Raw genomic sequence first — 25104 nt, 5'->3', positions numbered from 1 at the left:
AAAGAGAAGGAGGAAGTAGAGAGAAAGCGAGAGAGACAGTGACTCAACGTGCAATTCCATGAGTTAGATTTCATGGGCATTTGCAACGAACGAATGGCAGAAATTTGAGATTGTGCAAAGGATTATTAACAAAAGCATTTCCAATTGTAGTAAAATTAAGTTAATAAAACGTATCCGAAATAATAGTCCGGAAAATATTAGATGCAAGTCCTTAGTAAATGTAGGAAGTTGACGGATAATAAAACAAAAGTAACATAGGCATTTATCTCATTTCATTCCTTAATAAAAACCTCTAGAGGTTTGGGAAGTGTAGTCATAACCGGAGTAACCATAAGGCATTCCCTGTTGGTTTGCAGCGGCTTGTTGCTGGAATTGATAGTATTGTTGGAACTGCGCTTTAGCAGCGGCTTGTGCCTGAGCAGCAGCGGCTTGTGACTGCTGTTGGCCATTCGCAGCACCTTGCTGGCCTTGCTGAGCGTTAGCAGCAGAAGCCGAAGAGGAGTCATCGTTTTGAGATGACTGGGATTGGTGACCACCTTGTTGGCCCGCTTGACCCGCTTGCTGTGGTTGATAGTAGTTGTATGCAGCTTTCGGGACCTGATATGGATATTGACCCGCCATTCCGTACTGTGGTTGAGCGTATGGGAAAGACTGCTGGTAGAAATAGTAAGGCATACCATAGCCGCCGTACTGCGGTTGCTGTTGTGGCTGAACGTGAGAAGTAACAGGTGATTGCGTGGTTAGATCACCTGCCTGAACGTAACCAGGAGGAATACCATACTGCTGTTGTTGCTGCTGCTGCGCTTGCTGCTGCGCTTGCTGTTGTTGTTGCTGTTGTTGAGTTTGGGATTGAGCCTGTTGACTGTTTTGACCACTTTGAGCAGCTTGTTGAGCTTGTTGTGGAATAGCACCAAATTGCTGTTGGTTATATACTGGGTAACCAGATTGGGAATCAAACATACCTGGGTATGAATAACCAGGGAATTGGTACTGATTCATATAGTATTGCTGAGCTTGGGCAGCTTGTGCTTGTTGCTGTGGAACCTGTTGTGTGTATTGTTCCTGGTAGTAAGTTTGCTGTGGGGCTTGTTGTTGCTGAGCTTGTTGAGGAGTTTGTTGCTGAGCTTGCTGCTTCTCTTCGGAACCAAAGAAACCTGCTGTGGGGCTTGTTGTTGCTGAGCTTGTTGAGGAGTTTGTTGCTGAACTTGCTGCTTCTCTTCGGAACCAAAAGAAACCTGCTGTTGTGACGCTTGCTGGTTGGCTTCAGCTGGTAAGGAAACAGGAGCATTGGCAACAGGTACCACCGGTTCTTCCTTCAGCACAAGTTCGCCTGATGCAGCAACTACATTCGAGGAGGTGGCATTAACGTGCATCGTAGCCGAAATTTCTTGTTTATCATTCTTTACTACATCAGTCTTTTCTCTAGGGAAGATATTCTCACCCGAGACAGCATTAGTGGCTGCAGCAGTTTCTTCCACAGCTAGACCCCGTCGTGTGTTCTGACTGGCGACAGCGGGTTCTTCATGTGCAATTGTAGATTTAGCCGTGTCGGCAGCCGTGGTATCCTCCGAGGCGATCTTGTTGACCTCCTTTTTGAGGCCCTGGACATTATCTAATGGATCCTGTTTACGGACAACATCGGTATGCTTTGGCGGTTTTGATGCAATTGCGGCCCATGTCATCTTCTTTGGTTTTTGCTCGCTCTCCACCGGCGGAGGTGTGGATGACGAAGGAGCAGGCTGCGTGCTCGCTACAGTGCTGGTAGCAACTCCAGAGGCATCCGAGGGGGAACTCTGCACCTGCGCCATCTTGTCATTCTGTTGGCTATCTTTCGAAAAGTTTTCTCCTGGCTGCGGTTGTTCTTGATGGTGTTCCTCAACAGAATTCTGACCCTTTGGCTCTTCTTTCTTGGAAAGCATTGCCGCCCACGACGTGGCAGATGCGGTCGACTTTGAAGGCTGCGTTGCTGGCTTCAAGTTCTCCTTCGCAACCTTATCTCTCTTTGTGTGCTGCTGCTGTTGCTTCCCTTGTCGAGCGACGCCGCTGCTGAATTTGCTGTTCTGTCTCTGATATGATTTGGAGTTCGCGTTCTGATGACCAGCAGAATGATGTGACCGTTGTTGTTGTTGCTGTTGTTGCTGTTGCTGCTGCTGTAGTGACTGGGGCTGCAATGCCTGCTGGTTGAACGATACACTAGCAGCGCCTGAATTTATTTGCTCTCCTTCGCCTACTGTGTGGTACTGTTGCGCCAACACCTGGTCCTTTTGTTGTTGTCTATCCTTCTTCGACGGCTTCTTCACTTCATCCCACTTCGTTACAGCACCCGTGGCAATCTTGTCTATAATAGTCTCTAGATCTTCAAACTCAGTAACTAGATCAATTAAATCATCATTGGTCCAATCCGGAAATAGCTCCGTTAAAGTATCTAGTTTAAATCTGGTCTCAGGATCCACTTGCGACCTCTTCGACTTACTACTATTCCTCTTATACTGTTGTGACATTGCTAGATTGATGTTGTGACAAACAAAAGAAAGACCTATTTGTATGTGTATGTGTGTATAAGTGTAGGAAAGAAAAGTGTATGTGTGCGTGTGTGTGTGTGGTTGCGTACTTCCGTGCGAGTTTGTGTTTTAACGGAAGATAAAAAGAATTAAAAACCTCTTCTCTTTTCTCCTCAGTTCTTTGCTATTCGAGCTTCAAATTTCGATATATAAACACAGAAAGAAACCTAGCTTAGTTAGAGAGATACCTTAATAAGTCTTCCTTTAGCGTGTTTTGCGTAAAAACTTATCTGATTAGCTGAAACTGAAACAGGTGGGCCAAGTAGATTTCTTCAATGAATTGAATATGAGTCACGATATCTAGGAGCCAGAATCTGAATATTCTTTTCCTTTTCTTTCTAATGTTTCAACCGTTTCTCTAATATAGGCTACCACTTGTTAAACTTGGTGTTAAACTTCTCTGGTGGCAAATTTTTCACCAACTCAGAGCTTTGGCAGTTTTTGGAAGACAGGTGGATCACTGAGCACGGTAAGTGCTACCCGGCCGTGTACGAGCTATGAGGAAGCTGCAGGACAGACACAGGGGTCTATGTAGGTGTTCTCGCGTGCTGTCGGTGTAGTGTGAGGTATATGTATGTGGGTGGTGTAGAAATCCAGTTTTTGTTGTTGCGTATGTACGTTTGTGTGGGTTGTGAGAGTATCAGATTATATATACGGCTGTGGTTTATGTACACGACAAGGACGGTGCGGACGGGCTGACGGTGCGTCCTACTTGTCTAGAGGTTTCCCCTCGTTCTCAAAAGGGGCTTCTTTCCTGGCGTCGTCTAGGGCGGGTTTGATTCCCTGTTTGACGAGATGGGTCTCGACGCATTCCATGTATGTCTGCCATTGCTCGGCGCATTCGTTTTCCATGGAGCGCCCCTTGAGGAACTTTTCACTGTACCATTGGTTGAAACACTTGTCGTAGGTATCCTTGAGCGGAGTACACTCTGGGGCAAAGCTGGCGGACATGATATTACCCATCTGGCAGCAAGCTCTTTGTGGGCGGGTCAGGTGAGAGGGGACGGCGGGGGAAACGCTTTGCAGAAAACACCGGAGAAGTAGATACGGTCGGGGACTGTTCCTTGAGACTGTGCTGCTCTCTCCTCTCTCTCTTTCTCTGTCTGTACTGTGTGCTGTTTGTGGAGCTTGGCTTGGTGGGAGGAGCAAAAATTAGCGGTGAACGATCGCCGTGACACGTGACGTCCCAACGCTGTGCCGTGAAAGAGCTGGACAGGGAGACGGCTGATCGAGCACACGACTGGCCAACGATCACTTGGTGGTGAAGTGTATGACTGTCGGTACAGGTGCCACCTCTTTCGTAGACTCATCAGGCTTGTGGGCGCTGTTGGCACCTGTAGATTCGCGTACGGGACCGCGGTAGTGTTTGAGTGGGGAGCTGTCCGGCCTGTCCGGCCTGTCCGAACTGCCGCCGGCGCTGGCGGCAACGCCAGAAACCTCAAACGACCTCGCAATGGTTCTTTGCAGCGTTGGCGAACGAGATACAAACGAGGACGAAGACGATCCGTAGCGCTGCTGCAGCATCAACGAGAGCTTCCGTTTCTTCCGCTGTTTCTGGATGGTGCTGCCGTCGTTGTCCCCTTCGTTTTCATCTCCGCCGGAGGCTGAAGCAGCCGGTACACTGCTAGGATTGTTGGTACCCCCATTATGGTAGTTACGTGTAGAGCCCATGTTCTTCTTGCCAGCATTCTGGTCGTCGTCGTCGCTTGATACTGGGATCTCAAGTACCTGACCAGTGGTTGTTATGTTCGTGGTATCATGCATATCCTTGTAAGCGGCGGCGGCATTGGCCGCCGCCGCTGCGGGTTGTCGCCCCAACTTTGGAGGAGGAGACAGTACGCCCGAAGAATCCTTGTTTACGCCTGGATCTTTCATTATAAGCGGAAAGATGGATTCAGTGGGTGCCGCCGTACCAGACTGCTCATTCTCCGGCAACTCCTCACTTAGCTGAACATTTGCACTCTTCTGAAACATCTCTTTAAGCCAGTTACAAGAATTTAGTGCTTCATCACACACCGTGCCGTAACGCGTTACGTTGGGAATGATTTCCTTGGTTATCTTATTAAAGCAGTGGCTGAGGTTTGAGTCTATCTTCTGCAGCTGCAGCGTTATTTCCTGGTCCAACTGCTCCAGTGTAGGTTCAGAACCGCTCTCATGGTCAGCCATTTTGTGCATGCCCTGTGCTCACAGACATACGTATGCATACATACATAAACATGTGCGTGTGTTCTTCGCCATGAGCGAGGAGGACGAGAGGAGCGAAAGGCTGAGCGAAATCGCGAAACCGGTGACCGTCGCCCGGCAGGGGAATCCGCGTCACGTGCCAGCATACATATCGTCGACGCTACCCAGCACGATGTTCTGATTATGTAACCCGCAGATCGAGACCACACCGATTCGGAACGTTGGCCGGGTAACAAAAACTGCCGCTCCCCGCAGTCATCCCCACACCACATACAAATGTACGTAGGCAGAGTTTTTAAGCTTGCCGCACCGCACCTCTTCGGCACCGATCTCGTGGTAAATATTTCTCATCCTCTCACAAACCTCCTAAATCAGATATTACAGAACCACTACTTTACACCTTTCTCTTGCCATGGCAAGGCATTATGCAAATCTCTGTCTGTCTGTCTCTTTGAATAGAGACGGGCCCCGCCACTAGGCATCTTGTACGTACATTCCTAAAATAGCCTCCTTACATCGCTGGCTATGATGCAAGTGTGTGTCTGCCCGTCTAGCTTCGTCTTGCTCGAGCAATGGTTCTCGGATCCGAGCTAAAACCAGTAAAAGCTAACCTCAGTGGCCTGTTTCACTCCTCGGCAAGATCCGGGATTTATAGTTTATTTATTATAGAGAAATTGAAGAAGTTATTATTTCATGGTGTTTGGCGGTATAAAAGCGAGTCCTAATGTAATCCCAAGGAAAAGAAAGTTAACTGCAACCTAAGGAGGAACGATACGTACACAAAACGTATAAAAAAGATATAGGATTGAGGTGAGCGTTTTGCCCGATTTTTTTGTTTGTTGGTTATAGCTTTCTGTGTGTGTGTGTTTTGGAATTTAATTGGTTTTGATTAGATTTTGTGACTTGGGGAATATAGGGAATTTTTAGACCATGTTAAGACATATTGCTCGTCGTTGCTTCTCACGGGAGAGCACACCTTATGATAGCACCATCAAGAATTTATTGTTACCTAAGGATACCAAGGTAATCTTTCAGGGTTTCACGGGGAAACAAGCCACATTCCACGCCAAGATCTCTCAAGAGTACGGGACTAATGTGGTTGGTGGTACCAATCCCAGGAAGGCGGGGCAGACGCATTTGGGGCAGCCCGTGTTTTCCACGGTTGCTGAGGCTGTGCAGGTGACTGGGGCTACTGCTTCTGGTATTTTTGTTCCACCACCAATTGCAGCTCCTGCTATTAGGGAAGCGATTGAGGCCGAGATTCCATTGGCTGTGTGTATCACTGAGGGAATCCCACAGCATGATATGTTATATATTGCGGAGATGTTGAAGTCGCAAGACAAAACACGTTTGGTGGGTCCCAACTGTCCAGGGATCATCAACCCTCGGTCTCATGTGAGAATCGGTATTCAACCCACCAAAATCTTTACGCCCGGTAAGATTGGGATTGTTTCAAAGTCTGGCACTCTAACCTACGAGGCGGTACAGCAGACGTCGTTAACTGGGCTAGGTCAAACTTTGGTTATTGGTATCGGTGGGGATGCATTCCCTGGTACAGACTTTATTGACGCCTTGAAGTTATTCATGGAGGATGAATCCACTGAGGGTATTATTTTGTTGGGAGAGATCGGTGGCAAGGCGGAGATCGAGGCTGCAGAGTTCTTGAAGGCCTATAACTTGACTAGAGACAAACCAATGCCTGTTGCTTCTTTTATTGCTGGTACTGTTGCAGGCCAAATGAAGGGTGTCAGAATGGGCCATTCTGGTGCCATTGTTGAAGGTTCCGGTACTGATGCAGAGTCCAAGAAGGCCGCTCTAAGAGAAGCTGGCGTTGCTGTTGTTGAGTCCCCTGGCCATTTAGGACAAGCGTTGGTCAAGCAATTTAACTGATTAGGAGGTTTTTTTGTTTTTATAATTTCAAATCTCACTTCTAGTAGTATATAGTGCTGCTGTGATGGAACACAATGCCACTAAGTTGCATCTACTACACACATGCATGCATACACGTGTATACATAAACGTACATACTGAAACAAAGGAGATTCTAACTTCTCAATCGAAAGCATAGTTCGACTTCTAAGTAACTTTTCAATGCAGTCAGTCCATCGTTATCATCTACATCACGTACTAGGAAACGCACCATTGAACTGTGTCTGCCGCTTCGACAAAAAAGTGCGCGAGCCGGGAATCGAACCCGGGGCCCAAGTATGGGAAACTTGAATTTTACCACTAAACCACTCGCGCCTTGACTGACGTTGACGGTACATGTATTATGTATGGATAATATGTATGCTAGAGCTGTTGTCGTAAAATCAAAAGAGAAGCTAGTGGACAGCGACAACCAAGCTAAGAAGCAGCGTATCAGAGCTGTCAGGCGGATATGAGGCTGATAGTCACTGTGAGGATGCCAGCGGGAAACCCACAATGATGTATCAGTGTGAAACCTACAATCGTGTGTGTCAGTATGAAACCACCGATGACTGCTTTAAGTAAGCCCAGGTAGGACAACAGAAAGTATATAAGGAGACCCCAGCTAGCTAGATTAGATTAGATTTTAGGTCCAGCTAGAAGCCCAGAGGGTAGTTGAGCCAGATTAGCGACTACACAAGCAGTAACGATCATCAACCCAAGTATTAGCTGGCACGTGACCTCAACTAGTGGCCCTCGACATGTCAGACGATTGTTAGAGTATTAGATGTTTTGCTGAATGCCAGAGCTTGAAACCTGCATATCGATTTCTTTAGTGATCTCAGGTAGGGCAGCAGAAACTATATAAGAAGGCCAGACTAGTTAGAATTAGGAGTTTCCATAAGACACTGGAGCATAATTGATCCGATTAGAGACTATATAACAGTGTCTGCTCCGCATCTAAAGAAGTAGCCTGCACGTGACTTAGGCGAGTGGCCTTCGACATGTTATGTCATAAGACAGCGAAGAATTTACTATTTATTTTATTATCTATTTAAGAAAAGGTATTTTTAATTTGGATTGCTATTATAATCATATGAGTATGACTAGGCCTTTTTCTTATATACGTATATGGCTTCCGGTCTTTGTACCATCATATTATCATAAGAAACCGGAAGTTTACTCACAAAATTTGAAGATCATGAATGTCAAAGGTGGTTACTAGGCAGAAATTGGTAACTCCCAGAATAGAGATATCTCAATACCAAGCTTCCAATGTTGGAACTGTACGGGAGGCCTGTCAGTCAAGTATTAACTGCTGCCTTAGATACGGAGTCGAGTAATAGTTAATTGCAACTCCGGTGTTATCTATAATTTTATTGGACAATACATAAGATCCTGAATCTGTTGGCTAGGATACTATTTGTAGAGCACGAAATATAAGTTCAGCGTCGCAAATTTTACTATTAATTAAAAATAAAAAACATCAATACCAAAGTTCAGTCAAAGATAGTATCTCTGGATAACTACTATCAATTTTAAAGGTCAAACTCAGTTGCGTTATTTTTCAAAAAATGCATCTTTTTCAACCACTTCCCACTTCAGTTCTATGTTCACCACGATACTACAATCTGAATTGATGTAACATCCATTATCACCAACAAACCGGTTGCTAGTGCTCAATTGACCTTCTAATATACCAGTCCTCCAATTCGCCACATCCCACTTCAAACCTTCTGTCTTGACAATAGTACAAGGCCCAGCCAACGGTAGCAACCCACAATTACCAAAGAGGTGGTCTCTTTCTCCTTCAGTGAAAGTCAATGAAGTACCTCCAGCAGGTAGCAGGAACAACAAATCTTTTGGGGTTAAATAATAAGTACTGAAGTGCGGCAGCTGATTCTGCAAACGATATAATTCTGCGACAGATTGAATTGTGTGATCGAACCTCCCATAGATAGCATTGAGGACTACAAGTTTTACCGGAGCAATATCGTTCTTACCTTGATCATGTGAAGTATTGTTATTTGAAGCCTTTAAACCGCTAACAACATGATTAATATTTGTTTCCAACAGCTTGGGGACAGTGGGAGAAGCGAAATGGTCCGAAATGACCTTTATACTCTTCATGAAATCGTTAGAGTACTGGCACTTCTGCTCAATTATTAGCACATTTTGACCTCTATAGTATTCTCGAACTTCATTACGTAAAGAATCCATATCCCCAACGATATACGTAGGCAGATATGTTTTCCTGTCGTCCTCATCTTGAAAGAATTCATATAATCTGTTAGCACCCCCATCCGCACAGACACATATTTGATTATTTTTCCACAACTTAATAAAAACATCCTTAGTCATACATATATCCTGGTTCAAAATCAGTATGCAGCTTCTCAAACAATTCTGAAAAACCTGTTTTATATCTATTCTTCGTTTTATATCATACTTTGTGAAATCAACATGAATGCTGTCTGGATTCTCAACGACTTCACCCATGATCCAATAAGGAAAAAGGCAATTTGCTAAAGATATATAAAAAGGCTTAAGTGCTGTTAATGATCAAACTTATTGGATCAGTTTATGATTAGCTTTATGTTAAAACCATGGTAGAAACGAAACAGCCGTTGATTAAACATATCAGGTTTTCTCAGATGATTTCCGACAAAAAAATCAACATGAGAATCAACTGGTTTATTCACCTTATAATCAAAGAACCATAATTTGAACTGATTAATGTCTCACTCTGATTAGTAGTTTGAGAAAATTGAAATAGACCAATGGATATTATAAAATAAAAGATGGATAATTATAAATATAGAGTGGAGATTCAACAGATGATGTTTGTCTCTGGAGAGAACAATGAGCCTCCAGTAGAAACGACGTCGTTAATAGAGGATATTGTACGGGGACAAGTAATTGAAATTCTATTACAGGCTAGTAAGACTGCTCATGCACGTAATAGCAAAAGTATTCTTCCTGAAGATGTTATTTTTTTAATCAGACATGACAAGGCTAAGGTCAACCGTCTAAGAACTTACTTATCATGGAAGGATCTTCGTAAAAATGCCAAGGATCAGGATGCACAAGCTCAAGCTGCAGGAGCAGCTGCAGGAGGCAATGGTAGTTCTGGACCAAGCGGAGTTGTGGAGGATGAAGAAAAGAAAGAGAAGGATCCGACCGCTATGATGAAGGTGAAGAAGTCGTCAATGAAACTCCCGTGGGAGTTGCAATTTATGTTTAATGAACAGCCTTTAGAAAACAACGAAGATGACGAGTTAGATGAGGTCGAACGTGAAGCAAATATAGCTACTTTAAAAAGATTAAAAATGGCTGATGATAGAACGAGGGATATGACTAAAGACGAATATGTCCATTGGTCAGACTGTCGTCAGGCAAGTTTTACTTTTAGAAAGAGCAAAAGGTTCAAGGATTGGTCTGGAATATCTCAGTTAGTGGATGGAAAGCCGCATGATGATGTTATTGATATTTTAGGCTTCTTAACTTTTGAAATTGTATGTGCCTTGACCGAAACTGCGTTGAAGATTAAGAAGCGTGAAGAAATGCTGAAAAGCGAGAAGGATAAAAAATTGCAGCCTCCACTGGATGGTATCCCTCTAGATGCTAGATCACCTAAAAAGAGATTGTTCGATGGACCCGATAATCTTGTGAATCCTTTAAAGCCAAAGCACATTGAAGAAGCTTGGCGCGTCTTACAAACTATTGATAACAGACATCGCGCCCTTTCAAACTTCAAAGGTGGAAGACTAAGTTCCAGGCCTGTCATCATGTAAATGAAAAAAAAGGTTTAAGGATTATTTATGTGGCTTATATGCTACTAGTTACAAGTTTCTAATTCATATTTTGTTGCTTTGTTTGTTCCAAATCTCTATTACTTTATCAGGAGATCCGCGAAAGTATATCCTTTTGAACATCCCTCTAACCAACATGTCAGAAACGATATCTGCTGGTCTCATAAGATCATCTGGATCTACTTGTTGTTTCGTTTTTTGATATAACTGGATGTTATATTTACGTACCTTCTGATTCATTTCTGCGAATAAATAGAAATATGGATTGAAATACCTGCATATTTCCTTTCTAGTATGTGTTGTGATGAAGGCAAAATATGCATCCTCAACATCTACTTCGCCATTACTGTTTTCTTTAAAGTCATTAATAATTTGATTTGACTTTCTGGCACTTCTAGTTAGTCTTGCTGAATGATTCATATTTCCAGAATTAGAACCCCTTTTAAAGGCTGAGGAAACAAACCGAATTGCTTCAAAAGTGAAGTTAGAATAAAACTTTTTTGTGAACTGAGTACTCCCTGCAGTAATGTTCCACGTGTGTGCTTTTAAGTACTTTGCTATACTTAATTCGTAGGGCATTAGAGGAGAACCTGTTTCTTCAACTAAATGCTGTCTGTAGTCAAGTAAATAATCATGCTTCATAGATTCCTCTTCTGAAGTAAAACGAGAAGAAATTGAACCAGGGCTGAATAAAGTCTCGTCAAGGTCATCGGTAAACCACGACCTATTCCTTGTACCACCCTGTAAAATATCAATGTGTGACAGAAGATCTGCAGTCCTCGCATAATCTTCCAAGGTATTTGGCCGTGATAATTCTGTCGATTTAGTAATTGTTGTCTTTCCAGGCTGACAACATAACCATTGAAGTTGTAGAATAGATTGCCGAATATCCCTTCGTGAATCAGTCACTACTTTCTGTATCAGTGCATCTGGTATTTTTAATTCCAAAGAACGGATGCAATTTTTCAAGTACTGAGTTATGTTATTTACCTTCACCTGTTTTACTTCGAAAAGTGACTGTTGATCTTTAGCAATTTGCACAAAATTCACTGGAACATTTTTAATATCATTGCAAGTGAGTACAATAGGTCGTCTACTTACTAACATTGTTTTTTCAACAGCTGACCAAAAGAACTTGTCCCTCTCATTAAAAATCACGTCAACATCATCAAATACTATCAACCCATTAGACCCGGTGTTTTTAACGAAATGAGTTGTTGAGAATTCCTTTATGTTTTCCCAGATATGCTTCCTTCCTCTGTTCGCGCTAGTATTAATTTCAAAGATCTCTCCGCCCAACTCATGCATAACAATCTCTAGTAGGGTCGATTTCCCAGTTTCACCAAAAAGGATCATAAAGGGTACAAATTCCTCCAGTTGGCCACCGCCCGTTTTAATATCATCATCTTCAACAATGAAATCTTGAAATTCGTCTCCACCTGGCCTTAGTTTCTGAAAAAGGACAGACCTATCCGTCGGTTTCTTCAGTTTCTTGAATGCAGACTCAATCCACTTTGAAACAGAAGTTTTCACTTTCGTGGCAACTAATATCTCATCTAGGTTATTTGGTTTGAAAAATTCCGTCCAAATGGTTTTCCCTGATTTGTAGTTATCGGGATATATAATAGACATGGAATTCACAGATATGTCTGTTTTTGCCATGTTCAACATAGAATATTCAAAACTTCTGAACTTCGAAAGCGGAATAGGGATTGATTTAATCTTTGGAAGTGAAACTGGTTTGGCCAAAAAGGTATCAGTATCATTGACCATTTGATAGACAGGCCATGGAGCTTCCAACTCCTTTAACTTCGAGATATTATTTAATCTAATCCAGTTATGTTTAGCCTCAAAGTTATCGCTGAAAGATTCATTGAGATTTTTGCTACTAGGTGCCTTCTTTTTGAAGTTATTAAACAAGTTCTTAGAGCTAGTCTTTTTTGTCCTTGTAATTGATCTGATTATCTGTTCTTGTGCTTTCTCAACCAATTTGGTGTTATCATCATCTAAATACTTCGAATCTTCACAGGGCTCCTGAGCAGTTTTTCGTTTCTTTCTGTAGCCACCACTCAACAGCTCCTTTAAATTTGTTACATTTTTCTGATATGTGGCCGATTGATTAGCAGAGCTTTGTAACCTTGCTTTAGAACCTTCATCATCATCATCAATAGTTATGATTTCTTGTGATGCATCGTTACCAACACCCACAAGTTCAAAATCATCATACACTTTGCGTTTTACAGCTCCCCCATCCAACTGAGAACTTTCTGAATTCGGCACCCCTATATCTTCAAGCTCATTCTCTTCTTCAATCTGCTCAAACGTTGTATCATCATTCACATTCTGTGCATCTTGAGCCATCCGCGAAGTTGAGATCTTAGCTTCATTTCGTGTTTTGTACCCTGTCAGCAATGACTGCAATGATACTGACTTCTTGCCCTTCTCTAGGGCCATCGAAACTCCTGTTTGCCCTAAGTTATAGTAGGCAAAACCACCAGGAATATACTGAATATAAGTAACTGTTAACTGTTAAGTTTGGAATACCGAGTGTTTAAGTGTCGCCTAAGTTAGCCAGACGCCCAAGGATCCGCGAAATTGAGAAACTCGGCACGTTATGTTTTACGATTGAAAAGCATCCACAATACAAGCAAAGAAGTCAGCTTACGGGAGATAACGCTAATTTACAGTATTCATGTTGTTTAAATATAGCTAAACTAATGTACTTGAACTCTAATTTTTTAAAACCATGCATGAGGGGGGGGGGACGAAAAACCACACTTAGTACCGTTCCTTCAGTCTTGAAGCAATAGTACGTAGGTTACCGTAAACTTTCCCAGGAGGTGAACCAAGAATCAACGAAACTATGGTTTCTCTAGCCATTCTAATGTGAGTAAACCCACCTAATATATGAATCTTGGAGTCTGCTAACACTATTCTCGTTCTGGTGGCATTTTCTATAGCAAACTTTGTTTTACCGTCTTTACCAGCAATACGACCAATGGCACGCGATAAATGGTCGCCATTCAACGTTTTTACATCTTTAATTTCAAAAGTCTCGATATATAAGTCGTCCAATCTCAGCAGGGCAATTGAATCATCTAAATCAAACCCTAATGTGAACGTCTTGATAAAATCAGCACCCTTCTGCAAAGCACCTGGGTCCACCGTGTGCTTCGGATGCGTTCTCAGCTCGACTGACTTAGTCTTCAGATTCATTCTAACTTGTAACTTTAAGTGGTCAACTAGAGGAGGATAGATCTTGGTCCAATTGTTCCTCAACGGCGTCATTCTATGTGGAGGAACCGATATTTTTCTACTCTCCAGCTTCACTTTAGACTCAGAAGACTTTGCAGCGGCAGTAAACCGGGGTTTTCCTTCGGTATCTAAAATTACACCCTTTGTCTCATCATATTCATTGGCTGGACTATCTACTACCTCCTCTTGCTCCGCTATATCCTGATCTATTAAAATGTCGTCATCATCATTGTCATTTTCCATGTGCTGCGTATGGCCACCAATAATTCTGGATGAACTTATACCTTTCGCATGCACAGCACTCTGTCCAGTGTTCTTAATAGCTGTAGGGGCCACCATTTCCCTCGAATAGTTATCTGATACTCTATAATACCTTGCAACTTTACAACCGATACTGGTTATAATTCTATCTCATCGCAGAAAATTTTCAGAGCTGCAGTTGAAATTTCATGAAAAAAGAAATGATATAAAACCCATACACAACAAATATGATCACATGATCTATAATTCAATGTGAAGATGCCTGCAAGACAACTTTAAACAAATCCAAGACTAGATACAAAACCAAGTGATTATGTTGCTCGGTGATCAGCCGGACTTATGATAGTTCTGTGCATTCTGCACTCCTGTCTTACTTTGATTGTTTATATTCAAATGCTGCTCAAAATTTTTGAAGAGAACCGTATATTTAAAGAATTTTAAGCGAAAATTTACAACATGCTCTCTTTAATGAAAGTTAAAAGCATTAAAGATTAAGGGGAATATAGTTAAGCGTGCTTGAGAGGTGTTTTAGAGCTGTGTATAATCCATTACTATGCTTCATTGTGTGCGAGCAAGCTTTTTGAAGCTAGTCAAAAGGCCCAATATAGTACAATTTAATTATGGTCATCTAGCGGTTGTTAGACCAGTACTATACAGATTTAGTAATAGGCGATGGTACAGTGAGAAGGTAAATCTACCCAAGCCAAATATAGTGGATAATACAGGGCGATCATCAGTGGGGGACCTGGAAAATTCGAGTGACTATTTACACATCCAAAATATTTTGTTGCAGAAGAATCAGCAGCGCATTACAAAGCAGAAGTTACTGAATGAGGCTAGTGGGTTTTATGAAAGGTTTAAAATCAGTACCAAGTGGTTCTTAATAAGAGAGAATAGACCATTTAACGGAGAGGAGATATCTACTTTGTTTTCTTGGTTGATTTTATCACAAGTTGTTTGGGTTATATTGGGTACTACAACATTTGTTTCGTTACTGTTGTTTACAGCTAATACTGTTTTTGCGAAGGAGATTGTAGGGAAGTTGGTTGGGAACTGTCTGAATAAGTACATAGAAGGGGTTGATGTGGAATTTCAGGATGCTCTCGTTCCTGAGTGGAAAAAGGGAAATATTAGTTTTCAGAAGGTGAAAATCAAAACCACAGATAATGATGGTTTTAACAAAAGAACCAATCAGTTGATCAGCTTTGATCTTTCATTCAACAGAATTAATTTGACTCTTTCCGTAAGGAAATGGTTAAGGGGCCAAGGACTTATTCAGAACTTGTACATCTCTGGTATGAAAGGTGATGTTTCTATACAGAAGGAACAGAAGGATTACAGATTAATAGACTGGTTTTCAAATCCTAATTATGAACTTGGTGAAGTTCAGGTCGATGATAGTTGCATTTCTTTTTCAGATGTGGAAAATGACCAAAAGTTTCGGTTGTCTATCTACAATATGCAGATGAGCCAATTGCGATTGCAGTGGTGCTTGCCAGATATCTTCAATGCCGATGTCGTGTCTGGTGCAATAAACCATTCCTTGTTCAGTATCCATAAGAGACAACCTAAATTATGCTATTTAAATGATTTTGAGAATGATCTTTCACCCTGGGAGCGTATTACCAGATTGAGGCTGAACCCGATATCTGTCAGGGATCTAGGTTTGGACAAAAGTAATGCCTTCAACTGGATTCAAGGTGGTCAGGTGGAAATTATTGCTGATTTGATGCTTCCTAAAAAGTATTCTGAACCATCTAAGTTTGAGGAAGACAACAAATATGTGGTTATGGACCTCAAGTTCACGTTTAGGGATCTTGCAGCTCGCATGGGGGAGGTTACACCTAAATTGTCTGACAATAAAGAATTGCTCTCCTTTGATGAGTTGAGACCAATCATTGCATTTATTAACACTCAGCGGGGCGCTTTCCATTCAATTAGAGATTTCGACAGCTCCAACCCTGTATGGCCTACTAAGGTTTCAATCGACAAAAAATCCTACCCTGATAAAACAGTGATCTCCTCAGGGGCAGCAACATGGCCAGAGGGTGAGAAGATGATTCAGTTGAACAGAGAAATCATCAAATACCATGATCACCCTTCCTCTAAGGATAATGAATTAGTTCTAACAGGTCGGATAGTCAAAGATATCAACGATTTGAAAAACATGTTTTTGTTCAAGGAAACGGGTGTCTATGATCAATTAACAATGGAACTGTATGCAGATTTAATGAAAATGATTGAAGAAACTGAATATAAGAAAAAGAACGATTGGGTGAAACTGTGGGGTACCACAGTTGCGTCCCAAATACTAATTTTTGGCTTAGGAGCTATTGTTTAACGAATTTTATGATCCCGTAAATGAAGCGTCAACGATATTAGCAATATTTTGGATTATAGACAGCATGTGAGCTACTATTGCTCCTCATATATGTTTTTGTAGACATCTGAACGTATCAATGAATATATATATATATATATAGAAATGCCTAAATATATACTTTAATATCAGTCCTTCTATCACAATGATCCTTTACCTGGCATATAAGTAATACACGCCTTTATTTTGGGTGCCTGTGCCCTTTATCATTAGCTTCTCGCTCATCTTTAACCAACGGCATGAATTCGTCTATATTATGTACCAACCGCTCTCTATCCTTTATCGACCCGGGTTTTACACCGATACCCAAGAATTCTGGACGCCCAACTTGTTCGTGCGGCAATAATGATCGCTTTTTGTTGTAACCACCATTATTGTCCTTGTCATCGGTTCCATCCCAGCCCATACCACGAAGCAATGCATCACCAAACTCTTTCACCGGCACTTCATCATATTCCTCCTGCCCTGTGGCTTCAGGTAAATCATCAAAATTGCCCTGATCCGCTCTAAATCCAAGCCTCGGTGTCCTTGCACCTGCACTCAAGCTCGTATCATTATTAATATTTAACCCGTATGCTAACTTTCCACCACCATCACCACCATCCATATCAATACGTCTTGAAATAGCCGGAGCAACAGGAACAATCACCTTTACTATTTTCTTCGATTCTTCATAAGCACCAACCTCTTCGATATGAATTTTTGTCCTCTTATTATTTAGTTGATCATCGTCATCGTGCTCACCGGGAAGTGCGTTCCTCTTTTTCTTCCCATGAACCTTCCTTTTCTGCTTTGTCTTGTCCCGCAAACTTAGCGATATCCCAGACATTCAACTACTTGCGACTAGCCATCTACAACCACCTGCTTATTACTTGTGCCCTGTAGACTAGTTTCATTTCTTCCGACTTTAAACCAAATTGTGTTAAGTATTATTTTTATCAGCTGTTTTGAAAATTGATTTCAATGTACAGTAAAAAAAGCTTGTAAATCATTAAACACCACCGAAAAATTATTAATAATTGCTGCAAGGATATTCATGTTTAAAGGGTATTTCTTGGTTGGTTCATTTTGTATGCCACGGATTGGGCGAATAATGGACTGTAGAGCCCCTTCAGCATGTCGATCTGTTCGCTTATACACGAGCAAACCGCCTTTAAAAAGTTTGGGTGCCGCTTTTGAAGATTTAAAACAGAGATTGGAACCTTACAGTCAGACTACAAAGATCAAGTACCAGGAAACTTCTAATATGTTGAGACAATATTCTACTCAGTTCAAGTTTCATTTGAACAAAGCCAAAAAGGCAGTGCAAGACGCCAATCAAAAGTTTTTAGAACAGGAGAAGGGACAACAGAACAATATGTTAGGCTTTGATGATGATCTAGAAAACAAGGGGAAAATACAAGGTTTACCTTCAGAACGTGAGCGTAACAGAAATAGATGGTCTCGAAAGCTGGAATTTTACTTGGACTCTTTGCAAGAAACAATATTCACAGCGACCAAGGCCCTCAACGATGTCACCGGTTACTCATCTATCGACAAATTACGGAAATCCATTGAAATGATGGAAGACCAATTGAAAGATGTCAAGAAAACAGTAGCCCATTTACGAGAGGTACACAAAAATGCGGTGGTAATCCGGACGCAATCACAGCAACAAATGAATGAGTTGTTGCAAAGGAAGCACTTGTGGTCTCCGCAAGACCTCGAAAAGTTTACTCATCTCTACAAAGTAGACGCTGAAAATGTGAAATCTGAGGAAGAAGCCAAGTTAAAGCTGGAGGCCACGGAAGCCAAGGAAGAAGAGCTATCTAATAACTTGCATCGGGCTATATTAACAAGGTATCATGAGGAACAAATTTGGTCTGACAAGATTCGCAGAACCTCCACTTGGGGCACCTTTATTCTAATGGGATTTAATATTTTATTATTTCTCATTGTTCAACTGGTCTTAGAACCCTGGAAACGCCGCAGATTAACTAATTCTTTCGAGAATAAAGTTAAAATAGCCTTGGAACAGAATTCAGTCGAGCAAAGTAACAGGCTTGATCAAATGAGCTCCCATCTTTCCACCAGCATCGAAGCAAATAAGCAGGCCTCCGTAAATAATTCAACCAATACATTTTCACAGCCTGAATCTTCCAAAGACATTCCGGAGCAACCTAACCCCTCCACACCTCCCACCAATGATAATAATCTCATCACAGCTGAGCCCATAGAATTCTCTCCTCTGTGCTTCCAATCTTTGGACAATTTTAAATCTACAGCCGAGGCAAACCTCAAGGCATTGCGTCAATTGATAGTGCTCCTCTTCCATAGAGCGACAAAAGTCTGCTTACCATCAGATGGTCAATTGAACGCTATCCCCACCCCCAAAGCTGATCTTTATACAATTGCAATATTCTCAACTGGAATGATATTTGGATATATAGTCAGATTTTAGAATTCAGCATCACTCACGTGATACGTATACAATGATACATAGATTGATTCCTCCTTTAGAGCCCGGGTGGCAAAATTCACAGGGAATACTAATATAAAGGTAAAGTTTGAATTGATTGCACACAACGGCAAACCCCAGAAGGAGAAGGCTTGTTTATCTCGACTTGTGTAATTGGGTGATGGAAGAATTAGGTATCAATCAGCAAGGAGAAATTGCTGTTTCTCAGCCAGTAGCATTATCATACGGATCTTTGGTCTCGCATTTGAAGAATAATAATAGTACAGGTGTAAATGGGGTGAATTCAGATGTTTACTTGAAGTTGAAGAAGTTTGAGAGGGAGTATGAGTTATTGACATTACAAGAGGAATATATTAAAGATGAGCAGCGTCATTTAAAGAGGGAATTGTTACGAGCGCAGGAGGAAGTTAAGAGGATTCAATCAGTCCCTTTAGTTATTGGACAATTTTTAGAACCCATTGATGAAAGCACTGGTATTGTATCTAGCACAACTGGTATGAGCTATGTTGTTAGGATTCTATCTACACTAGATCGTGAGCTTTTAAAACCTTCTACTTCTGTTGCTCTTCATAGGCATTCTAATGCTTTGGTGGACATATTGCCTCCAGATTCTGACTCCAGTATATCTATCTTGGGCAATAATGAGAAGCCCGACGTGACCTATGCGGACGTTGGTGGTTTGGATATGCAAAAGCAAGAAATCAGGGAGGCCGTTGAGTTACCGTTAGTCCAGGCAGATCTTTACCAACAGATCGGTATAGATCCACCAAGGGGCGTTTTACTCTACGGCCCCCCAGGTACAGGTAAAACAATGTTAGTGAAAGCTGTAGCCAACAGCACTAATGCGGCATTTATCAGGGTTAATGGCTCTGAGTTTGTACATAAATACTTGGGTGAAGGTCCTCGTATGGTTCGTGATGTGTTCCGTCTAGCCAGAGAAAATGCACCATCAATTATCTTTATTGATGAAGTCGATTCGATTGCCACGAAGCGTTTTGATGCTCAAACTGGTTCTGATCGTGAGGTTCAGCGTATTCTAATTGAATTATTGACACAAATGGATGGGTTCGATCAAAGTACTAACGTGAAGGTTATCATGGCAACTAATAGGCACGACACCCTAGACCCAGCTCTATTGAGACCTGGCAGATTAGATAGAAAGATCGAATTTCCATCGTTACGTGATAGAAGGGAACGTCGTTTAATATTTGGAACCATTGCTGCGAAAATGTCGTTGGCGCCAGAAGTTGACTTAGATTCTTTAATTATCAGAAATGATCCTCTATCAGGTGCTTTGATTGCGGCAATTATGCAAGAAGCTGGCCTACGTGCTGTGAGGAAAAACAGATATGTAATACTTCAGCGTGATTTGGAAGAAGCCTACGCTTCACAAGTTAAGACTGGAAGTGATGTTGACAAGTTTGATTTCTATAAATGAGATGTATCATGATATATATCCATATATATTTAATGTGCATAGAGAACTGTATAATAAAAGGTATAATTAATTTTAAAACCCCCTGGCGCTGGTGGCGCTAAAGAAGCTTGGTTACCTCATATATGTGAAGCCCTGGCTTAATAGTGGATAGATTAGATGGATCTATATGATCCAAATCGAGATGCATGTAAGTATCAAATATGGATGTAAGATTATAGTGGAACTTCTCACTCAAGCTAATAAACATCGCCTCAACAGACTTTGGCATTATTAAGTGAATCTTTGCGCTCTTTTCAAGAAATTGCGATAGCGTGAGGTTCAATAGCTCGACATCACATCCTTTGAGATCTACAACATGATCGTCTAAAATTTCAAAATCAACATTGTCTACCCTTTCTTCCCCATCAACAATATTGGTTGAATCTACGGTCAAGTGCTCATTCATGAGCATCCATGTAGGTGGTGGATAAGTTTTCCACCATATCTGTACATCTGTCGGCCCATCTTTTAGATGGTCAAGTGCCAGTATGACACCGCGTTGGTGCAGAACACCAATCACTACAGACATCACTAGATTGAACATAAGCCACAGTTTGATGATCAATTTCAAACTTAAAAACTTGGCCAGATTAGTCATGTCAACAGACATTAGGAACAATGGCACTAGTGGAATTAGAAACCTGGCCTCTTGATGCTTGAACAACGACAACGCTGTAATTCCAGAGATACAAGACAACATAGGCAGAGAGAGAGCATGTCTCTGGGTAACGAAGACTAGTAAAGCAGGCCCTAGCAATTGCGGAATGTTCACCAGAAGATGAGTATACCTCGGATGTAAACCATGATCCGCTAAGTTGGACTCATCCAAGTTATACAGCAAATTGTTCAAAGGCGCGATAGTCCACTGATCCAAGCCATACAGTTTCGTATCTACATAAACAAAGAATACCGCTGCGCACACAAAACTACCAAAGAATAAAGCTAAAGAACCCCACTGGCGTATATAAAACTTGTGAAACACCACTACCGCAGGTAAAAGAATAAATGCAGGAAACGTAATCCTATTAAATACACCCAATGCTACCAAAAATCCAAGTCCCACAGAAGTCCTATAATGTCTGTACCTGGCATCTCGAGAATCCCTTACCAGCACCTCAAAGAGTGACAGAACCATGAGTAGAATTATACTTTCCACAGAATTCGAGAACGTGTGCGCATAATAACTTCCAGCCACATACGACGTTGACATCAAAAACCCTGCCATTGACCGCTGCAACTTGGACTTCAACAAAAACTGCAAAGCCAACCTATACATAAACACAAACAGCATGTAGTTCTGCAGTCGAACTAAACCCAACTGCCCCACGGCCCCAACCCCAAACACATATCTCCCAACATACACCGCAGGACCGTAGAACATATACAAAGGAACAAAACTCCTTGCACACTTCCCACTCATAAACTCCCACGCAACCTCACCGGACACCCCACATATCCGCTGAACCAACACCTCCAAGCTCTGCATCTGCTCATCTGGATGTACATATGATGGCTCCAAACATGTTATCAACCCTATAAGAATTCCAACGTACTCTAAAATCTTAACATTCATCACTCTCACCGTACTCTGGCCCTCTCTAAACCTGCCCTAAACCTTCTACCACAACTTCAAACACCTTACATTCAATCCTCCAGTTAACATCATGGTTATCACTTGCCATTTACACGTGACAACTCTCCTCTTTATTTGTGGTGCACGGAGAGTTAATGCACAGAAAATTTTTCTACTATTTATCTAACTTATTTGTTTGGGCTGAGATGAGCTTAGGTATTGAGCTAGGAAAAGATCTATCATATTGAAGATATTTAGTGGTGCTTGTGTTAATAGGTCAAGCTGGTAGGCTTAGGAAAGTAGGAGAATCAAGAATGCTTAATGAACAGACGATTTTAGAAGCCTTTGAGCAGACGATGGCGTCTAATGCGGGAGTAATTAAGGAAGCAGAACAACAACTTTTTGCCATGCAAAGGGAAGTAGGTTTCACTAGTTTTCTGATTTCAGCAACTAAGAACGATCAGATCCCCTTAAACATTAGATTGAGTTGTTCAATTTATCTGAAGAATAAGATTCAGAGGTGTTGGAAGTCCAAGAAGGAGGATGGGATCCCGGAGGCGGAAGAGAGGAATATTAAGGAACAGTTGGTGCAGGCTTTGATTGAGAATACAGAGAATAGTCATATCAGGCCGCACCTTACGGAGGCTATACGTGGGATATTGGTTCATAACGAAAGCTGGGATTTAGCGGAGGTTGTGCTTGAGTTGTTTATGTCTGGGAAGATGGAATATATATATCCGGGGTTGCTTCTAGTGTTTGAGGTGACAATTAAACATCGGTACGCCATGTCTGAGAACAGGGAATACATTGATAATTTTGTAGAAAAGGTGTTTCCTAGGATGGAAGAGATCGCTTCTCAGTTGTTGAACAATGATGACTACAGGTCTAATGAGCTGTTGTATTTAATTTTGAAGTCGTTCAAATATGCATGTTTGAATAATTTCCCTAGATACTTCACTAATGTGGAGAAGCTCAACTCATGGATCCAGCTTCATTTGTTCCTTTGTTCGAAGCCGTTACCTAAGGAGATATTAGAGCTTGATCCGGGTGATAGGTCTTTGGACAAGAGGGTTAAAGTCAACAAATGGGGATTTGGTAATCTAAACAAGTTTGTTCACAAATATACAAGAACGACCAAATTCATCACTGCGGAATTTGTGCAATATGTTTTCCAGAATATTGTCCCTACAATTTTGCGTGAGTACTTTAAGGTGATTGAACTATGGGGGAACTTGTCGTTGTGGCTATGCGATGCATCACTATACTACTTGATCCAGTTCTTGGAAAAATGTTTAAAAACGGAAGAATTATGGCCTTTGATCGAGCCTCATTTGGAAGTGATTATCAAACACGTAATCTTCCCATGTTTGTCTGCATCAGAGCGCTCCGTTGAATTGTTGGAGGATGATCCAGAGGAATATACAAGGCGTTATTTCGATATGAATAAGGAGGGGTCTACAGCAGATGTCGCCTCTAGCGAATTTATATTTGTAATCGGCCATTCAAGATTCCTTGAAGTAAACAAAATATTGCCATTAATTCATGAAGTATTTATAGAATTTGCTTCCAAAGGTGATTTGCAGTCTGCCTACAGGGAAGAAGGTGCACTAAGGTTGTTCTCGAATTTATCTTCCTTTTTGGCTGAGGCAGATTCTCCTGTGTGCGAGGAATTGGAGCCGATATTCCAACATTTTATCACACCGTTACTCAATAATGACAAATATCCATTCTTAGTTGCCAGGGCATTGGAAACAGTTGCCATCTATCAACAAGAGTTTAAGAATATGGAAATTTTATCCAAGATATTTGAGATGTCATATTTGAATTTGATGCACAGCACATCAATCCCAGTTCAAATAGAGGCGGCTGACGCTTTGAAAACTTTGGTGGTTTCTAACCCTTCTATTCACAAACATATTGCTTCCCAGGTTCCTGGAATTATGGAAAAATTATTGAAGTTATCTAAAGAATTCGAAATTGATATCCTATCTGAGGTGATGGAAGCTTTCGTGGAAAGATTTTCTGACGTGTTGACACCATTTGCCAACGAACTAGCCGCTACCCTAGCTGAACAGTTTCTAAAGCTAGGTCAATCGCTAGTGGAAAACACCAGTGGTTATTATTCCACACAAGATCAGGATCAGGAAACACAAGCAAGTGCAATGTTGCAAACTATGACGACTATGGTGATGTCCATGAATAAGGTCTGCTTAGTAGATAAGTTCGCTCCAGTTGTGAAGTTTATCGTCCTTAACGCTCAAATATCATTTTTGACAGAGACGGTAGACTTGGTGGATTCTTTGGCTTTGTCCTCCAAAACTATGTACAACACCTTCACGCCTACTATTTGGGAATTGTTTCATGATATTTTAGACTCATTCCAAACATATGCATTGGAATACTTTGAATCGTATCAGGTGTTTTTCGAAACAGTTGTCACACATGGCTTCCCTCAAGATCAAACGCTCGTGCAGCAGTTCTTGCAAGTCGTGAACCAGGTATTAGACTCCGAGGATGATTTTGACATTGAAAGTGCGTTCAATGTGATGATATCTTACGCTTTATCAATGAAAGATATTCCATTGTACGAGAAAGCCTTCCGGGTTGCCCAGAATCAAGATTTAGAATTAGACGATGCTTCAGTTGTGAGGCTTTTCCTAGCTGGACTATATGCTAAACCATTGGAAACTTTGCAATTGGCCGAACAACAAGGAATCACATTGGGGTTAATGAAGAAATGGCTGGATTGTAACTTCTACAGTGTATACACGACCAAATTACAGATGGTAGCACTGATGTCCTTATTAAGGTTACCTGAATTACCAGGCTGTATCAATGGCTTCGTAAGTCAACTAAGTACAAAGTTGGTTAAGATGGCGGAATATCTTCCGGAGGCTATTAGAAAGAGAGATTGCATGGCCAAGGGGGAAATGGGTTCGGATTCCTGCGACGAAAATGGGACCGGGGAGTTCTTCGACGAACTCGAAGACGACTTCAAGGAAAGCTGCTTGGATAACATCAACTGTTTCCAGGAATTCCACAACTTTTTCAGCAAACTACAAGAGCAAGAACGAGCAAAGTACCAACTGCTACTGAACTCCATGGGCAATGATACCCGCGAATCCTTCCGCATCATAATGGAATTCATATCTCAGACTCAAAAGCAGCCGTTAGCCTAGCAGGCCAGCCCTCATACCGGTACGACGAACAACTATAAAGTTTATGGGATAAAAAA

At 41.6% G+C, this 25104-nt stretch overlaps 13 protein-coding genes, 1 non-coding gene and 1 further gene across 14 annotated transcripts; 6 read left to right on the top strand and 9 right to left on the bottom strand.

The window, feature by feature from the left end:
• Positions 1–279: 279 nt before the first annotated feature.
• Positions 280–2501, bottom strand: Ecym_4560 (the record flags this gene model as incomplete).
• A 768-nt stretch (positions 2502–3269) lies between these two features.
• Positions 3270–3524, bottom strand: MDM35 (Mdm35p; the record flags this gene model as incomplete). The annotated part of the gene is made up of 1 exon (XM_003646362.1): positions 3270–3524. One exon carries the CDS (start codon positions 3522–3524, stop codon positions 3270–3272), a length of 255 nt encoding a protein of 84 aa, XP_003646410.1.
• A 288-nt stretch (positions 3525–3812) lies between these two features.
• On the bottom strand, positions 3813–4736 carry ASK1 (Ask1p; the record flags this gene model as incomplete). The annotated part of the gene is made up of 1 exon (XM_003646361.1): positions 3813–4736. One exon carries the CDS (start codon positions 4734–4736, stop codon positions 3813–3815), a length of 924 nt encoding a protein of 307 aa, XP_003646409.1.
• Positions 4737–5675: 939 nt separating this feature from the next.
• LSC1 (succinate--CoA ligase (GDP-forming) subunit alpha) lies at positions 5676–6635 on the top strand (the record flags this gene model as incomplete). The annotated part of the gene is made up of 1 exon (XM_003646360.1): positions 5676–6635. The coding sequence occupies one exon, from the start codon at positions 5676–5678 to the stop codon at positions 6633–6635; it is 960 nt and encodes a 319-aa protein (XP_003646408.1).
• Positions 6636–6918: 283 nt separating this feature from the next.
• On the bottom strand, positions 6919–6989 carry Ecym_4556. The gene has a single exon. It is a non-coding gene; the product is annotated as a tRNA-Gly (tRNA).
• A 1224-nt stretch (positions 6990–8213) lies between these two features.
• THI80 (thiamine diphosphokinase) lies at positions 8214–9152 on the bottom strand (the record flags this gene model as incomplete). The annotated part of the gene is made up of 1 exon (XM_003646359.1): positions 8214–9152. The coding sequence occupies one exon, from the start codon at positions 9150–9152 to the stop codon at positions 8214–8216; it is 939 nt and encodes a 312-aa protein (XP_003646407.1).
• Positions 9153–9454: 302 nt separating this feature from the next.
• On the top strand, positions 9455–10447 carry SPT3 (transcriptional regulator SPT3; the record flags this gene model as incomplete). The annotated part of the gene is made up of 1 exon (XM_003646358.1): positions 9455–10447. One exon carries the CDS (start codon positions 9455–9457, stop codon positions 10445–10447), a length of 993 nt encoding a protein of 330 aa, XP_003646406.1.
• Positions 10448–10510: 63 nt separating this feature from the next.
• ELG1 (Elg1p) lies at positions 10511–12919 on the bottom strand (the record flags this gene model as incomplete). Its single annotated transcript, XM_003646357.1, has 1 exon — positions 10511–12919. The coding sequence occupies one exon, from the start codon at positions 12917–12919 to the stop codon at positions 10511–10513; it is 2409 nt and encodes an 802-aa protein (XP_003646405.1).
• A 324-nt stretch (positions 12920–13243) lies between these two features.
• PNO1 (Pno1p) lies at positions 13244–14059 on the bottom strand (the record flags this gene model as incomplete). The annotated part of the gene is made up of 1 exon (XM_003646356.1): positions 13244–14059. The coding sequence occupies one exon, from the start codon at positions 14057–14059 to the stop codon at positions 13244–13246; it is 816 nt and encodes a 271-aa protein (XP_003646404.1).
• A 475-nt stretch (positions 14060–14534) lies between these two features.
• On the top strand, positions 14535–16322 carry MDM32 (Mdm32p; the record flags this gene model as incomplete). The annotated part of the gene is made up of 1 exon (XM_003646355.1): positions 14535–16322. The coding sequence occupies one exon, from the start codon at positions 14535–14537 to the stop codon at positions 16320–16322; it is 1788 nt and encodes a 595-aa protein (XP_003646403.1).
• Positions 16323–16542: 220 nt separating this feature from the next.
• SPP2 (spliceosome ATPase-activating subunit SPP2) lies at positions 16543–17190 on the bottom strand (the record flags this gene model as incomplete). The annotated part of the gene is made up of 1 exon (XM_003646354.1): positions 16543–17190. One exon carries the CDS (start codon positions 17188–17190, stop codon positions 16543–16545), a length of 648 nt encoding a protein of 215 aa, XP_003646402.1.
• Positions 17191–17397: 207 nt separating this feature from the next.
• SHE9 (She9p) lies at positions 17398–18801 on the top strand (the record flags this gene model as incomplete). Its single annotated transcript, XM_003646353.1, has 1 exon — positions 17398–18801. One exon carries the CDS (start codon positions 17398–17400, stop codon positions 18799–18801), a length of 1404 nt encoding a protein of 467 aa, XP_003646401.1.
• A 178-nt stretch (positions 18802–18979) lies between these two features.
• RPT3 (proteasome regulatory particle base subunit RPT3) lies at positions 18980–20257 on the top strand (the record flags this gene model as incomplete). The annotated part of the gene is made up of 1 exon (XM_003646352.1): positions 18980–20257. The coding sequence occupies one exon, from the start codon at positions 18980–18982 to the stop codon at positions 20255–20257; it is 1278 nt and encodes a 425-aa protein (XP_003646400.1).
• Positions 20258–20354: 97 nt separating this feature from the next.
• SMP3 (glycosylphosphatidylinositol-alpha 1,2 mannosyltransferase) lies at positions 20355–21869 on the bottom strand (the record flags this gene model as incomplete). The annotated part of the gene is made up of 1 exon (XM_003646351.1): positions 20355–21869. The coding sequence occupies one exon, from the start codon at positions 21867–21869 to the stop codon at positions 20355–20357; it is 1515 nt and encodes a 504-aa protein (XP_003646399.1).
• Positions 21870–22183: 314 nt separating this feature from the next.
• Positions 22184–25048, top strand: SXM1 (Sxm1p; the record flags this gene model as incomplete). Its single annotated transcript, XM_003646350.1, has 1 exon — positions 22184–25048. One exon carries the CDS (start codon positions 22184–22186, stop codon positions 25046–25048), a length of 2865 nt encoding a protein of 954 aa, XP_003646398.1.
• Positions 25049–25104: the final 56 nt, after the last annotated feature.

The sequence above is a fragment of the Eremothecium cymbalariae genome, chromosome 4 (assembly GCF_000235365.1).
Source record: "Eremothecium cymbalariae DBVPG#7215 chromosome 4, complete sequence".
NCBI classification, from domain to species: domain Eukaryota; kingdom Fungi; phylum Ascomycota; class Saccharomycetes; order Saccharomycetales; family Saccharomycetaceae; genus Eremothecium; species Eremothecium cymbalariae.
This window is presented reverse-complemented; position numbering and strand designations above follow the sequence as displayed.